Source organism: Colletotrichum tamarilloi (assembly GCF_030869305.1).
Source record: "Colletotrichum tamarilloi strain Tom-12 chromosome Unknown Scaffold_2.1, whole genome shotgun sequence".
Classification (NCBI taxonomy): domain Eukaryota; kingdom Fungi; phylum Ascomycota; class Sordariomycetes; order Glomerellales; family Glomerellaceae; genus Colletotrichum; species Colletotrichum tamarilloi.
Genome location: NW_026849385.1, coordinates 945,961 through 961,761, shown reverse-complemented (window position 1 = coordinate 961,761; position 15,801 = coordinate 945,961). Strand labels below are relative to the sequence as shown.

General features: G+C 54.8%; 4 protein-coding genes across 4 annotated transcripts; 3 read left to right on the top strand and 1 right to left on the bottom strand.

The window, feature by feature from the left end:
• Positions 1-1,397: 1,397 nt before the first annotated feature.
• CTAM01_00947 (uncharacterized protein) lies at positions 1,398-2,094 on the bottom strand (the record flags this gene model as incomplete). The annotated part of the gene is made up of 2 exons (XM_060516991.1): positions 1,398-1,813; positions 1,971-2,094. The coding sequence occupies 2 exons, from the start codon at positions 2,092-2,094 to the stop codon at positions 1,398-1,400; spliced, it is 540 nt and encodes a 179-aa protein (XP_060388453.1).
• A 1,271-nt stretch (positions 2,095-3,365) lies between these two features.
• On the top strand, positions 3,366-3,551 carry CTAM01_00946 (uncharacterized protein; the record flags this gene model as incomplete). The annotated part of the gene is made up of 1 exon (XM_060516990.1): positions 3,366-3,551. The coding sequence occupies one exon, from the start codon at positions 3,366-3,368 to the stop codon at positions 3,549-3,551; it is 186 nt and encodes a 61-aa protein (XP_060388452.1).
• A 12-nt stretch (positions 3,552-3,563) lies between these two features.
• Positions 3,564-4,000, top strand: CTAM01_00945 (uncharacterized protein; the record flags this gene model as incomplete). Its single annotated transcript, XM_060516989.1, has 2 exons — positions 3,564-3,620; positions 3,680-4,000. 2 exons carry the CDS (start codon positions 3,564-3,566, stop codon positions 3,998-4,000), a joined length of 378 nt encoding a protein of 125 aa, XP_060388451.1.
• Positions 4,001-8,603: 4,603 nt separating this feature from the next.
• Positions 8,604-15,322, top strand: CTAM01_00944 (beta-ketoacyl synthase; the record flags this gene model as incomplete). The annotated part of the gene is made up of 4 exons (XM_060516988.1): positions 8,604-8,896; positions 8,959-9,250; positions 9,307-15,222; positions 15,278-15,322. The coding sequence occupies 4 exons, from the start codon at positions 8,604-8,606 to the stop codon at positions 15,320-15,322; spliced, it is 6,546 nt and encodes a 2,181-aa protein (XP_060388450.1).
• Between the last annotated feature and the right edge of the window lie 479 nt (positions 15,323-15,801).

The window sequence follows — 15,801 nt, the reverse complement described above, 5'->3', positions numbered from 1 at the left end:
GTAGCATCGCCAGACAACTGCAACCTAGAGGCGCAGGCCTTCTTCCAAACTGAGCCTCGGCAGAACAGAAGAAATATGCAGCCACGTCTATCATTTTCGTGTAATAGTCCACTCGGATCGATCGGTTGACATACTAGAGGAAAGCCCCGAAGGCCACAGATTTGGCCTTGCGGGTATGGCGCCAGCTTGGGTCGTTATCAATTTGCTTTGCCAGATGTGCCTAGCTTGTGGCTTTTTCCACAAAGATGGCCTGATTGTCAGATGTCAGGTAAGCAAACAGCTGGAAACCCGTAGTTTGAAGTGATTGGATAGGAAGAGATGAGAGTAGTTGAGGTTGCCTAAACCGCCAACCTACTGCTTCTAGAAAAGCAGTCTTGGACCAGAAGTCCATGTCTCGAAATGTCCGTAGGAATATGAGAAAGGCCAAAGACTTGTATCCTGGAGAAACGAGATCAAATAGATGATCTTCGAGTTCACCTTCCGAGGCAAGCCAGTTCGAGCCCTAGAAATACATCTGAGGTTAACAATATTCCCCGAAGAACGCAGCACCTAGTGTCAGTGTCTAATTACTAGAACCCGTTGTCAAGAAAAGTCTCACCAGATCTCGACGTCTACTTAGTGGGAGCTGCTTACAAACATTGGTTCACGCTGCCACGGCAAGGATAGAGCAGGTCTTAAGCTCGACCGAGTCCAAGCTTGTTCGCGTACAACGAGTTCCAGGGGCTTCTATTTCGAGAGGTATGCTAACCGCGGAAGGATTCGATCGCAGGACTGAGGTATTCCTCCGGGATGATTACGAGGAAGGTGTCTCGACTAGCCCGGGAGCACGTCCGGGCCATAGGCTTGCAGAATAGCCGAGCGACCGTAAGGAAGACACTTCGAGGCGGGGGACGTTCTGGAAAATGATCGGTGCTGCGGATGGGAGTGTGCATGTATGACAGAAGAGTGTCCACCATATTGATGAATGTCTAGTGCCACGGAATTCAGAGGACAAGCGGTTGGTGGTAGAGCCGACCCTACTCCCTGTCAGAACCATTAGCCGGTATGAACAAGAAAAGTGAATATCGATAACCTCAAAGTGCCTTAGAGGCACCCCTCTGGCCTGAAAGATCTTCAGAGAGTGTGTTCATGGTAATACAGAAGCGTCATCGTTTTTTGAAATACGACGGAGAGATTTGCAGCCTGGCAGGTCCGAATCGTCAGCAAGAGTATGGGATGGTCGTATGTACCTGGTTAATGATTCCTATGATATGCAGGCTTCGGTAGTTCAAGGGAGCAGCACCGGGTCAGCTAGGCGTGGTTTATCAGCATCACCACTACACATTGGCAAAACTGCAGTAGTTCTGCAATAAAAACAGCGATCAAATTGGCAAGAGCCCCCGTCGAGGTTAGACGCGCTAGAGGGACGAAGCAAGGCACGCCATGCAGGCGTGGTCGGACGTCCGATAGCACAGCCGCACTGGATTTGTGAGTGGGTTTTTTTTGGACTGCCCTTCCTCCTCCCCGCCTTGGATACCGGCCGGAGCCTCAGGTAAACTTGCGCGCTTCTTGGGCCCACCAAGGTAAGTCGGACGGGCGAGCGGCTGCATTTCATGGACCCATTGTTGATGGTTTGACGCAGGCAAAGCTTGCAGCGTTCGCCGTGGAAGCCGGCGCAAAGCTGCACTTGGATTCCGGCACGGAAGCACCATCTTGGGCCAAATTCGGCGTTGAGGAGCATTCCAGACCGGAACGTCGGTACTCCAAGCAGGAATAATCGTTTGGGCTGCCGTACTCGGACTTGGAGACGAAGCAGAGTTGCATAGTGTTCCACCTGGACCGTTTGGGCACCGTTGGCCAACAATGGAGTCCGGATGCACGGAGAGAGATGACTCGTTATTGGCAGGAGGCCCAAGGCTGTGGCTCATGGCGGCACCTTGTTGCAGAGCTTCCCGGTCGAGATAGAAATGACGTTGATGTGTCTCACATACTGCTATCCATACTTTGGGACTTGGGAGAGTTGCGAGGTAGCACAGAGAGGGCGTTCGACCATACCAAGGCAATAGGCCTGTTGTGGTAAATGCGATCGACCAACACCATTGCTGTTGGGCTCATGCATAGCTCCAGGAGGCTGGCTGAAGGGATAGAGCCGGCATGAGACGACAAGCCGCGGCGCCGATTCCGATCGTTTGCCCTCCGGACAGATGTATAGCGTCTTGCGGTGAACCAGGACCAACACCTAGCCGGGTGCAGATTGCTCTCGGAGTTGAGTAATGGTGGAGGGTACTCCGGCACTGGGCAGAGAATACATCCCGCCGTAGGTCTTAGTAGCCAAGCCATCAAATCTATTTCTGTGAGGGAGTACGGATAGGATTTACGATGCCCGTTTGTCTCCTGCTAGTGATTAGTCGCGTTTCGTTTCCTTTTCTTCTATTGGGGAGGGGACCGTTGGAGATCAGCATGCCGCTAGGCACGAAGTCAAGCATCGCAGGCTAAGGCCGTGTCAAGCAAGGTAAGCTGTTCCCCGAAAGGTAAAGTGCGAGATGGAAAAGGGGAAGGGCGTGAAGCGGGGTGTGAAATCTGGCGATGTGCTGCGATGACAGGATTCGACCCCCGCGTGTCCGGCTTCGTCAAGTGAAGCCAAAGTGAGTGAGTGATTTCGAGATAAGGAGGCTCAGTCCCGATGCGGTGAGATGAGTTGTTGGACAGAGTGAGTTAACACGTCCAGTGTAGGTGAGCGCCGGCCGGGAAAGGATTGTCCTTGTCTCCGAGAGCCTGGGCTTGGTGAGCCCTCCCCCACCATCTCTTCCTCCCCTCCTTCCCTCCGTATTTTGGGTTTTGGGCGCCGGGAGGATGCGACAGTGCCCTGGGCTCGTACAACATAAGGTATCTTAGGCGCTGTGAGTCGATAAAAGCCACATCGTGTGTTGTGTACTAGTACCCATTGCTACCACTGTACTCTGTACTGCCCCATGAAGAAGGAATCCCTTGTCGCTGGTGGCAACGGGGATAGCATAGACAGCGGGCCGCCCTCGGATAAAGCTGGCTGCTAAGGTTCGGTGGTGAAGCAGTGGTCTTAGTGGAGGATTTGCAGTAGAAGAGCGAAAGGCACCTAAGAAGAGCCTGTGGCCAGTTACTGAGGTTTGGATTAGTGGTCAGAACTTCCATTCTAGGGTGCCATTTGGGCTGCGCGGACTCGCCGGCGATTTTGTGATTGGTTCACCTACGACTTGACATCCGCTAGAGCATCCCACCACATCTCCATTGTCGTCCTTGTTTTCACCTTGCCCGTAGACAAACAAGACGACAGCTCGCACCTTGTGGAAAGCATCACGAAGGTCTATTTCGAACAATGTCCTTGTTCTGACCATATCCTGTGCCGTGCAATGTGGGATCCCGAAGGCCTGGGCAATTCAAGACAGCAGTTGCAATGCGAATCGACGAACAATATCCCATGGCGGCCCGTCCATCATCGCAATCAATACCAGGAAAAGAACGAGAAGGTCAGCTTGTTTCTCGTGTGCATACAATTCTACCTGATATTGCTGCATCTGCAAGTCATCCATTTCTAGCTTGCCGTCAAGATGGATGATTTCGAGACTCGGGCATTCGGTGGCCGCCCAATGCTCCGTCCGCACAATGTATGACTGTCGCCTAGGCATCGGATCCTCATTAGATAGCTACATGAGGATCTTCGCAGATGGTTTCCTCCTGGCAGAACGTCGTCGAGATCCGTCTCAAATACGGGCTTCTGCAAAGTACCACTATCGCCTCAGATATCAGTCGAACATGGTCTTCGTCGACCATGGGGCGCCGACCAACGTTGGGTCTGGGTGGCCTGAAGAGGCTTAACGCGGTAGCCCGGTTGAGCTTGGCTGTGCGCCACCAAGCCCGTCCGTCCCCGCTGCTCAAGACGGCCGACTTTCAGGTGAGCATTGCACCGACTAGACGTATCTCGTCCATACCCAACCACTTATCTGGCAGCAGCACGATATGGACAGTGGACCAGGTTACTGACTGACCGCGACTGGGGCACAACCTGCTCCGAGACGCCGCATCCAAGAGTGTCTCTCGTTTGCCCAACTGCCCACTGGGGCGGAACAGAGGCAGGCGCTAGGTATTGGGATGAATGACCAGATAAGGCATGCATTCCACATATGTGCCGCGTTGAACGTCTTTGCGAGGAATATGGCGTACGGGCCGACTAGGACCACGCCCTTTCCATCCTCCACGGTGGCCAATGCCCACGCCCCTCTCATCACAGCGATGCTGGAGTTCACAAGCCAAGACAGCAGGGAAGCATGGTATTCTGGAAACTGAAGCTTGTCAGAGTCAGCCTGAAGAGGCAGGCAATGAGCCGTTGCAAGTACCGGCCAATCTCAAAGCCTGCAAACGTTGAATGAAGTAAGATAAGGTAGCGAGAGCGAATTTGGGACTGCATATCAAATCGAAAAATGTCCTGTGCTAAGCCATGCAGTGCAGCACCGTATACCGTACTTCGCATTCTGGGGCGATTTATCATTGTGTTGCGGTCGTCGTTCTGGTCGTCAGCCTGATATTGCCTAGGATGTGTGTAAGTTGCCTGGACCAGATCCTGAGCAAACATAAACGATGAAAGACATGATCGGATTTGGTTTGGCCGTTGTCCGTCGGACCGTTGATTCGGATACCACTTGTGGCTTCCAGGTTATTCTGGAAAAAGGAAGAAATAGGTCGGTGCTGAGAGCCGGGAGAGCCGATTAAGGTGCTTGTGAAAGAAGCATCTGAATTCCAGCACAGCTGAGCAAAGGGCCCAAGACAGAGGAAAGTAAGGTGAGGCATGGAGCGAGTGCGTGGATGCGTACGAGTGTGTCGGTCTGTTCTATCACTGTCCGTCTTTGCCATCCGAGTGTTTCCAAACGGCATGTGCCATGTATCGGATGAAAGCGATGTCCTCTAGGACGTGTGGCACCGTGCTGACGCAGGCTGTTTTGCCAGCGGTGCTTGTGTTTGGTAATCGAATGTTTGGAATACAGACACAGAGGGCCTAGAGTAGAGACGAAGCCGACTGGAGTGGCGCTTGAGTGGTACGAGTGGGGACGTTTGTTCAAACTCCAGAGCGCGTTCCTGTTCCTGCCGCCGCCGTCGCCGCGCTTGTGCTTCTGCGAGAGGCTCCGCGAGAGCTTCCGCCAGGGCGTACAGTGAGTGCATGGAGGTAGTGGTGTAGGTAATTAGGTGCAGCGTGCGCGCGCGCGCGTGTCCGGTGGAACGGTGGAAGTCGACTATGCCCACAATAGACGATGGCCTGTTCGACGGTCGAGGTCGAAGCACGGCATCCGGGAAGATAGTGGAGATTTGGCTCGAGAGGCGGCCCATGGCACGGCGTGGCAAGGGAGCTGGCAGATGGAGTCAAGGAGATGATCTGCAGTCCCCTCTCACTAAGAAGAGGTCGAGGCTCTGAACCGGCTCCAGAGAATAGGAATAAGCGTAAGGGGAAACGACGCCAAATGGGACCCCTTGCCTCGACGCCTTACTAGAAGAGGCAAGGCTGCGGAAGGGGATGCGAGCCCCGAGAGACAAGGCCACGAGTGCCACGCTTGCCCTGACCAAGGTTCGCCGTGTGGCCGTGTACGTACCGGAACCAGGTTCACGAAGTGGAAGGGAAGAACGATAGACCTGGCGACAATAGAAAAGGGATCTTCCCGGAACATCCATGGCCCGCACCGCACCGTCCGCACATTTTTTGCCTTCCAACTCCAACCCTACCTACTGGCTGTATCCGGAGTTCCCAGGTACGAAGTAAGGTACTGCCAAAGGTACATTGACCGTGTACTGAGGTACGTGTTGCTGACCGACCATCATCGAGAGGCGATGATTGACCTACCCATAAGAGGTGAGTGGACTTGTGTTTGGGGACCTGCGTTGGCCTCGTTTCTTTTGGGAACGGTACAGTCCAGTATCAGTGACCGTTTCTCTGGATAAAGACCGGCTGAACAGTCTATGCTTTCCCAGATGCAGCTAAAGAATGGAGAAACAAGCTTCCCATAACGATACCTTCCTCGGTACCGGGCGCTGTAACTTGCATATTCACTATGAATAGGGATATGGATGTCGATGTAGGGATAGGTACACTACGGGAGTACCTTACTCGGAAGGGCGTGGTAGGTATCAAGAATATCCGCTTTCCTGCTGAGGTAGGTAAGTCAAGAGACAGCTATTCTGGGTACCACAGTTTTCAGGTGAAGGGGCGGTACGTTCCTCTCCTGTTCTGACATGAGCATGATGAGGTGGACGGGAATAGCACTGGGTGGATTGGTAGGAGCTGGGCGGTGTTAAGGTGCCACGGTGCGTGGGCAGGAAAAGAGAGGAAGGCGTTTGACGACAACACCCTCACTTTGCAAGTTGTGCCCACTTTGATCGGTACGTGCCCACCTGTTGGCCCTACCGGACGTGGGGTGAGGTGAGGTGAGATCGAAAGGTGGTGCTCTTCCCCCTTGCCCATTTACTTGCCGGGGCCCGAGACCCCACTCTTGCACCAAAAGGGGCAACGGTGGGCAATGGAAGAAGGAAGCGATCCACCTTGCTTACCTATCCGAGCTTGGTACGTATCGGAATCAGGAACGTATCTTTTCAATCGATGAAGGAAGGAACATGGAGTGCGGTGGTGGGCGTCGTCCAACTTCCTTGAGAGCCGCAAGCCGCAAGCCGCAAGCCGCAGCCCACCACTTGCCCGCATCCCGTCCGCCGCCGTTCTCCCCCACCACCGTCAAGTCCGACGACGTCAGCCAGGGCAGGGCAGTTGTGTCTTTTTCTCCGAACTTCACCCAGCAACGTCTCGCATCCTTCTTCCAGCCCGTCAGCCTCTTCTGCCATCTCTAACTGGACATCCATCCACCAGTGCTCGCGATAGATCACCAAACGTCGATATGCATTCTATCTAAATCCGACACATCAGCAACCATTGCCATTTAATCCTTCGCCTCTTCTCTTCCAAACGCCAAAATCATGATCATCCATTGGTCCTGAAGCCCCCAAAAAGGAGGGGGCGTGGGGCGTGTCGGTTTGGTTTCTATCTCTGGGTTCATCTCGCTTTGGCAATGTCCATGGGGATGTCCGTCGGACAAAGCGTCGACCCAGCGCCCACCCCCACAACCACGACCACAATCGCACACAGTCCGCATCCCGCAATCCGCAATCGACCTACCCAACGCCCATTCACCCTGTTTACGCGCTCTCCATCCGAGCTCTTCTCTTGGAATCCGACAGGCCTGCCGCCCGCCGAATTGCCTGACACGCCGTTCAACTCCATGTGGGGAAGCCGCATCGCGAGCTGTGAGAGACCCAGTCTGCGCACCCGGCCTGGCTCGTATTGCGCAGTTTCACCAGACCGTTTCTACCATGGTGCCGTATGCTGCTGCCCTGCGTGGCCATGTTTCGTATCTTTGCTCTGCTTACCTTCTTCAGTACTCTCCTCATGACATCTGGTGCAGGCTCGACGTGGTCCGGTCTCGACGTCCCTCTGATGCCAGCCCTGCTCCCAGGTTGACGCCTTTCCAGCACCCTCGATCACGCCTAACGAGGTAATCTTGGTGCTTACCCTTAACGGACCGTCTTCTTCTCAAACCCGTTTCACCGCTTTCGATCGTGTTCTTGCTGTTAACGCTTCCGAGATCGAAACTCGTTTTCTTTCGACTGCCATGCGAGCTTGCTCGAAACTCGTCCCGTAAGGTAACTCACGACGCTGCTATTGTACAGCCCTGCGCTACCTGCCTACCCTATACGGTAGTATATCATGGCTTCTGGACAGGTAGACCAGGCAACACTCCTGGTGTCATCACGTCATGTTTGGCCAAGGTGTACTTGACATGCTCCACCGACAGGTACACTTACTACTGCTTACTTCCAACTCGAGATATGTGCCATCCAAGAAGCCCGAGTCACGAGTAATCGATACACGAGCCGGTACATTCTCTATCCCTCTCTCCACGGCGCCGGCCTGGGCGTGTGGATCCTCGAGTGTGAGAAACATTGGCAAAAAGCGTGAGCCAAATTCCGCTCTGCCTTGCTTCCGCTCGAGTTGCCGCGCTGCGGCCCATTGCGGTCCTTCCTCTGTCTGTCCGGCTGCCCGTTCACTCAGCATAGATGAATTGGAGTAGGGAAGCCCGTGTGGCGGCCTTGATCGCTTGCCCTGAACCAATGGGTCTCGACCGAAGCGGCAAGACACTGAAAATCATCCATGAACTTCGGTCACCGAGGATTCTCAGGGCCGGACTGACGCTAGCCACCCGGGCGAGAGAAGGATGGGCCCTAGTGCGAACGAAGGGAAGGGGGTGCACGGGGGCGTGCGGATACTTGGGATGGATTCTGTCCACGCACCCCTCCCCTTTTACCTCACTCCCTCTCTTACCAGCATGTGTTGCATGTTGTGATTGATACCACTATCCATCAGCCATGACATTGACAGCTGGGTTGAGTAACTCGGGAGGTGGTCTGTTATTGGATTGGTGTGCACACCCGTTGCCCGTCCTGTCTCGAGCCCATCTCAGTCATATAAGTTCAAGAGACTCTCCCCTACAGACATACTCTTTTTTCCAGACCATCGGAACCTCATCACCCTAGGAAATCTATGTCGACAACCCTTCAAGATGGCCGACATGATGTCTTATCTCCTCTTCGGAGATCAGTCACTTGATACCCATGGATTTCTCGCCGAGTTCTGCCGTTCAGGGAATCCGAGCACCCTTGCGAAGACGTTCCTCGACCAGGCTGGCCAGGCTTTGAGGGAGGAGATCGATGGTTTGGGGAAGTTGGAACGGTCGAAGCTCCCCACGTTCCTGACGCTCCGCCAACTCAACGAGCGTTACCACGCCCAGAGCATCAAGCATCCTGGTATCGACAGCGCCCTCTTGTGTATCACCCAGTTGGCCCATTACATCGAGTACGTCGCCTGGACAACTAGCCAAAGTTCTTTCTGTGACATCTCCACTAACAAGCGTGTAGCCGCCACGAAAAGGAGCCGCAAGATGTCTCTGTCCACGAACACACTTTCTTCATGGGTCTTTGCACGGGGCTTTTCGCCGCCGCTGCTATCGCCTCGACCCCTTCAGTCTCTACCTTGATACCCCTTGCCGTTCAGGTAGTCCTCATGGCCTTCCGAACCGGCACCCACGTCGGCTCGTTGGCTGAGAGGCTTAGCCCGCCGGTCGGTCAATCTGAACCCTGGACACACATCCTTCCCGGCCTGAAGGAATCCGAAGCCAAAGAGGCACTTACTAATTTCCATGAATCTAATGTAAGCCTCATTTTTCAAGAGTCCCGTCTCATCTACGGCCTCTAACCTTGCCACAGTATATCCCCGTCGCCAGCCAAGCATACGTTAGCGCTGTGTCGGCATCAAGCCTGGCAATCTCAGGACCGCCGGCTACCCTCAAGGCCCTTGAGGACCAGAATGTCTTCGGCGTCAAGCCGACGGCTATTCCCGTCTACGGACCCTACCACGCATCACACCTTCACGGTACCGCAGATATCGAGAAGATCCTGCGCCTCAACGACCCCAAGGTCGCCGAAATTCTGGCTAAGACGAAGCCTCGCTCTGCCATCATGTCAGGCACCAAGGGGATTTGGTTCGCCGAGACCGACACCAAGTCTCTCATCAAGGCCGTCACACACGAGTGCCTCATTGATGTGCTTCAATTCCAGAAAGGCATTGAGGGATGCATCGAGACTGCTCGCGACTTCGAGGGGTCAACTTGCCTCGTTATCCCCTTCGGCCCCACACACAATGCCGAGACTCTTTCCAAGTTGATCAAGGACAAGACACAGTTGGACGTTACCGTCCGCCCTGGACCTAGAATCCAGAGAGAAAGCTACAACTCTCCTATTGGCAACCACGGCTCCAGCGGAAAGTGCAAGCTGGCCATCGTTGGTATGGCCGGTCGTTTCCCCGACGCCGCCAGCCACGAGAAGCTATGGGAGCTTCTTTCCAAGGGTCTGGATGTGCACAGGGTCGTGCCTGCGGATCGTTTCCCGGTCGCAACCCATTACGATATTACCGGCAAGGCTGTGAACACCAGTCACAGTCAATACGGTTGCTGGATTGAGAACCCGGGATACTTCGATCCCCGTTTCTTCAACATGTCTCCCCGTGAGGCGTTCCAGACCGACCCCATGCAGCGTATGGCCCTGACTACCGCCTACGAGGCCCTCGAGATGTGCGGATATGTGCCCAACAGGACACCCTCTACAAGATTGGACCGTATTGGTACTTTCTACGGCCAGACCTCTGACGATTGGCGTGAAATCAACGCCGCTCAGGAGGTCGACACCTACTACATTACTGGTGGTGTCAGAGCCTTCGGCCCCGGTCGCATCAACTACCACTTTGGCTTCAGTGGTCCTAGTTTGAACGTCGACACGGCCTGCTCGTCCAGTGCCGCTGCCCTCAACGTTGCCTGCAACTCTCTGTGGGTGAAGGACTGCGACACCGCCATCGTCGGTGGTCTGTCTTGCATGACCAACCCGGATATTTTCGCAGGTCTGTCGCGTGGCCAGTTCCTGTCCAAGACCGGACCCTGCGCCACTTTCGACAACGGCGCCGATGGCTACTGCCGTGCTGACGGCTGTGCCTCCGTCATTGTCAAGCGTCTGGATGATGCCGTCGCTGACAAGGATAATATCTTGGCTGTGATTTTGGGCACCGCGACCAACCACTCTGCTGATGCCATTTCCATCACTCACCCCCACGGACCTACCCAGTCTATCTTGTCGAGGCACATTCTCGACGAGGCTGGTGTTGACCCTCTTGACGTTGATTACGTCGAGATGCACGGTACTGGCACCCAGGCCGGTGACGGCACTGAGATGCTTTCAGTTACCAACGTCTTCGCTCCTGCTGACCGCAAGAGAGCTGCTGACCGCCCTCTGTACCTGGGTGCTGTCAAGTCCAACATTGGACACGGAGAAGCTGCTTCTGGTGTCACTGCCCTTACCAAGGTGCTGATGATGATGAAGAAGAACGCGATTCCTCCTCACGTCGGTATCAAGAAGGAGATCAACAAGGGTTTCCCCAAGGACCTTTCAGAGCGCAATGTCAACATTGCATTCCACCTCACTCCCTTCAAGAGGAGAGATGGTAAGCCCAGACGCATCTTCGTCAACAACTTCAGTGCTGCTGGTGGCAACACTGGTCTCCTTTTGGAGGACGCACCCCTTGCGGCCAATGCTGAGGCCGATCCTCGCAGTGTCCAGGTCGTTACTGTCACCGGCAAGTCCAAGGCTGCCATGATCCGCAACGCCGAGAGACTTGTTGGCTGGATGGAACAGAACCCCGAGACTCCTCTTGCTCACGTGGCCTACACCACCACTGCCCGTCGCATCCAGCACTACTGGCGCATGAACGTTGCTGCTTCAGACCTCCCTGAGGCCCAGCGTCTGCTCAAGGACAGACTCAAGGAGAACTTCACTCCTATCTCTACCCAGCAGCCCAAGGTTGCCTTCATGTTCACGGGACAGGGCTCTCACTATGCTGGTCTCGGCAAGGACCTGTACGCCCATTATCACGTCTTCCGCGATAGCATCGACGAGTTCAACCAGCTCGCCCAGATTCATGGCTTCCCCAGCTTCCTGTCCTTGATCGACGGTAGCGAGCCCGACGTTACTAAGCTGTCCCCAGTTGTTGTGCAGCTTGGCCTCTGCTGCTTCGAGATGGCTCTCACCCGTCTCTGGGCTTCCTGGGGCATTCTGCCCAGCGCTGTCATGGGTCATTCCCTGGGCGAGTATGCTGCTCTCAACGCCGCAGGAGTCCTGTCTGCCAGCGACACTATCTACCTTGTTGGAGCTCGCGCCCAGCTTTTGGTCCAGAAGTGCACCGCCGGCACTCACGCCATGCTTGCTGTCACAGGCCCTGTGGAGGCTGTCATGGAGGCTCTTGGCGCCCAGGCTGAGGCTGTCAACGTTGCTTGCATCAACGGTCCCCGCGAGACCGTCCTCAGCGGTGCTGCCGCCAAGATCTCCGAGATCTCCTCGTACCTTGGTACTGCTGGCTTCAAGTGCACTCAGCTCAAGGTGCCCTTCGCCTTCCACTCTGCCCAGGTTGATCCTATCTTGGATGACTTCGAGACCCTTGCTCGCTCCGTGAGCTTCGACATGCCACGCGTGCCCATTATCTCGCCTCTCCTTGGCAAGATGGTCGAGCACGAGCCAGTCAACGCTGCTTACCTCCGCAACCACGCCCGTGACGCCGTCAACTTCCTTGGCGGCCTTGTCCACGCCCAGCAGTCTGGCGCTGTTGATGAGAAGACTGTTTGGCTTGAGGTCGGCCCTCACCCCGTCCTTGCCAACTTTGTCAAGTCTTCCTTCGGCATCAGCACCATTGCTGTGCCCACCCTCCGTCGCAACGAGCCTACCTACAAGATTCTTAGCAACACTCTGTGCGCTCTCCACACTGCTGGTATCAATTTGGACTGGGATGAGTTCCACCGCGACTTCACCAACTGCACTCGTCTTCTGGATCTTCCCACCTACTCTTTCGACGAGAAGAACTACTGGCTCCAGTACACTGGTGATTGGTGTCTTACCAAGAACCGTGGTCCTTCCGCTGTCAAGGCTCCCCTCCAAATCGAGCCTGCCAGGCCCAAGCTATCGACCACCTCCATTCATGCTGTCACCAACGAGGACGTCAAGGGCGATATCGCTCTCATCGAGACCGAGACCAACCTGTCGAGGCCCGACACCCGCCCTCTCGTTGAGGGTCACTTGTGCAACGGCGCACCCTTGTGCCCTTCTACTCTCTACGCCGATATGGCCATGACCGTTGCAGACTACGCTTACAAGATGCTTCGTCCCGACACCGAGAACATTGGATTGAATGTTGCCAACGTCGAGGTGCCCAAGACCCTCATCTTCAACGACAAGCTTGATGCTCATATCTTGCGAACCACTGTTACTGCCAACGCAACGCTCGGCTACGCCGATGTCAGCTTCCACACTGGAGAGGGTGCCAAGAAGACCGAGCACGCCACTTGCAAGGTCGTGTACGGCAGCACTGAGCAGTGGGCTGACGAGTTCGAGCGTGTCAGCTACCTCATCAAGGGTCGCATCGATGCTCTTGAGGAGGCCGAGAGGCAAGGCAAGGCTTCTAAGATTGGCCGTGGCCTGACTTACAAGCTTTTCACTGCTCTGGTTGACTACGATACCAAGTACCAGGGTATGGAAGAGGTCATTCTTGACAGCAAGACTTGTGAAGCCACCGCCAAGGTCAGCTTCCAGACTACCGACAGAGATGGAGACTTCTTCTTCAACCCCTACTGGATTGACAGTTGTTGCCACATTTCTGGCTTCATCATCAACGGTACTGATGCCATTGACTCTCGCGAGCAAGTCTTCATCTCCCACGGATGGGGCTCTATGAGATTCACGGAGAAGCTCGATAAGACCAAGACTTACCGCTCCTACATCCGCATGCAGCCTGTCAAGGGCACCAAGATGATGGCTGGTGATGCGTACGTCTTTGACGGCGACCGCATCATTGGTGTTGCTGGCGATGTTAAGTTCCAGTCCATCCCTCGCAAGGTCCTTAACATGGTTCTTCCTCCTCGTGGTCGTGCTGCGGCAGGTGCTGCACCTGCTACTGCGGCCACGGCACCCAAGGCTGCTGCCCCTGCCAAGGCTGCTCCCGTCAAGGAGAAGAGCGGCAAGGAGAAGGCCTCCAAGCAGGTCACTGCAAGCAACCTCAAAGCTGTCAACGCCAAGCTCTCCAAGCGCTCCGTCGTCCAAGATGTGTTTGACATCCTAGCGAAGGAAGTTGGTGTTACCCAAGATGAACTCGCTGACAACATCGCCTTCACTGATCTGGGCTGTGACTCACTGATGGCTCTGACCGTCTCCGGCAGAATGCGTGAGGAGCTTGACATCGACATTGACTCTCACGCTTTCGTCGAGTATCCCACCATCGGAGCTTTCAAGATCTTCCTTGGCCAGTTCGAGAGCCCGGACCGAAAGGATAGTTACGTCCAGGACTCTGGTGATTCTAGCGGCTCTGTCTCCGAGACTCCCGAGCTTGAGTCTGATTCCAACGTCACCACTCCCTACGAGGAGAGCGACCGTTCAGTCAAGGGCGATGCTCAGGAGGAGGATTGTGATGATCTTCAGAACATCCTTCGTGAAACCATTGCCACCGAGATGGGTGTCGAGGTTGAGGAGATTATCGCCGCTCCTGACTTGGCTGCTCTGGGCATGGACTCTCTGATGAGTTTGTCAATCCTGGGCACTCTCCGTGAGAAGTCTGGCCAGGACATTCCCAACGATCTCTTCGTCACAAACCCCTCTCTCTTGGAGGTCGAGAAGGCTCTTGGCATTGGCCCAAAGCCGAAGGCCGCCGCCGCACCCAAGCCTGCAAAGGCTGCTCCTGTCGCTCGGCGGGAGAAGGTGGAGCCTACCAGAGAGATTAACACTCACCCTGGTAACACCACTGCGTCCATCACCAAGCCCCCTCCACCAAGAGAGATCATTGACAACTACCCTCACCGCAAGGCGACTTCCATCCTTCTTCAAGGCAGCACCCGCACTGCCACCAAGAACCTTTGGATGGTTCCCGACGGCAGTGGTTGCGCGACTTCCTATACCGAGATCAGCCAGGTCTCCACACAGTGGGCTGTCTGGGGTCTCTTCTCCCCCTTCATGAAGACGCCCGAGGAGTACAAGTGCGGTGTCTACGGCATGGCCTCCAAGTTCATCGAAGCCATGAAAGCAAGACAGCCGAAAGGTCCCTACTCCTTGGCCGGCTGGTCTGCGGGCGGTGTCATCGCCTACGAGATTGTCAACCAGCTCACCAAGGCCGGCGAGAGTGTCGAGAACCTCATCATCATCGATGCTCCCTGCCCCATCACCATTGAGCCTCTCCCCAAGAGTCTCCACGCCTGGTTCGCCTCCATCGGCCTGCTCGGCGAGGGTGACGACGACAACAAGAAGATCCCCTCATGGCTCCTTCCTCACTTCGCCGCCAGTGTCACTGCCCTTAGCAACTACACTGCGGAGCCCATCCCCAAGGACAAGTGCCCCAACGTCATGGCCATCTGGTGCGAGGACGGTGTCTGCCACTTGCCATCCGACCCTCGCCCTGACCCCTACCCTACGGGTCACGCACTCTTCCTTCTGGACAACAGAACCGACTTTGGTGCCAACCGTTGGGATGAGTACCTGGACATCAACAAGTTCAGGACCAGGCACATGCCTGGCAACCACTTCTCCATGATGCATGGCGATTATGTAAGTCTATAGTCCTCTACCTCATATCCATCCATCAACTAACCAAGTTTCCCAGGCCAAACAACTTGGACAGTTCATTCGTGAAGCGGTTTGCGAGTAAGGAACTACATAGCGGAGCATGAGCATACGCGCATTGCAGGGTATAGAAGGGACACAGGACATCACATGACGACGCGAGCATGATATGAGACTGACTTTACTTTTCCTTTTACTACATTGTTCATTTCTTGTCATCATTTTTCTTTTTTCTGTCTTAACATTTGATATCCGCTCCCTGTACAAGTGCGACCGGCATACATCTACGAATCATTCCTTATTTACGTCAAAGGGAAGGGATAACTGGAAGGGTGGGAAATGGAAGAAAGGGGGGAGGATACTTACACTACGAGGGGCGTAACTGTCTCATAATGCTCGGCCTTTTTCTTATCTGTCACGATCGTCTTGTCTTTCCTTACAACCACAACATGGCTTTTGGTGTTTAGTGTTTTTCATTGATTTTTTCGAACGGTCCATAGATTGGTACGCTTCAGCCGTACTCACCAACAAGATAGCAGTACTTTGAGTTTAATACACAAAGTC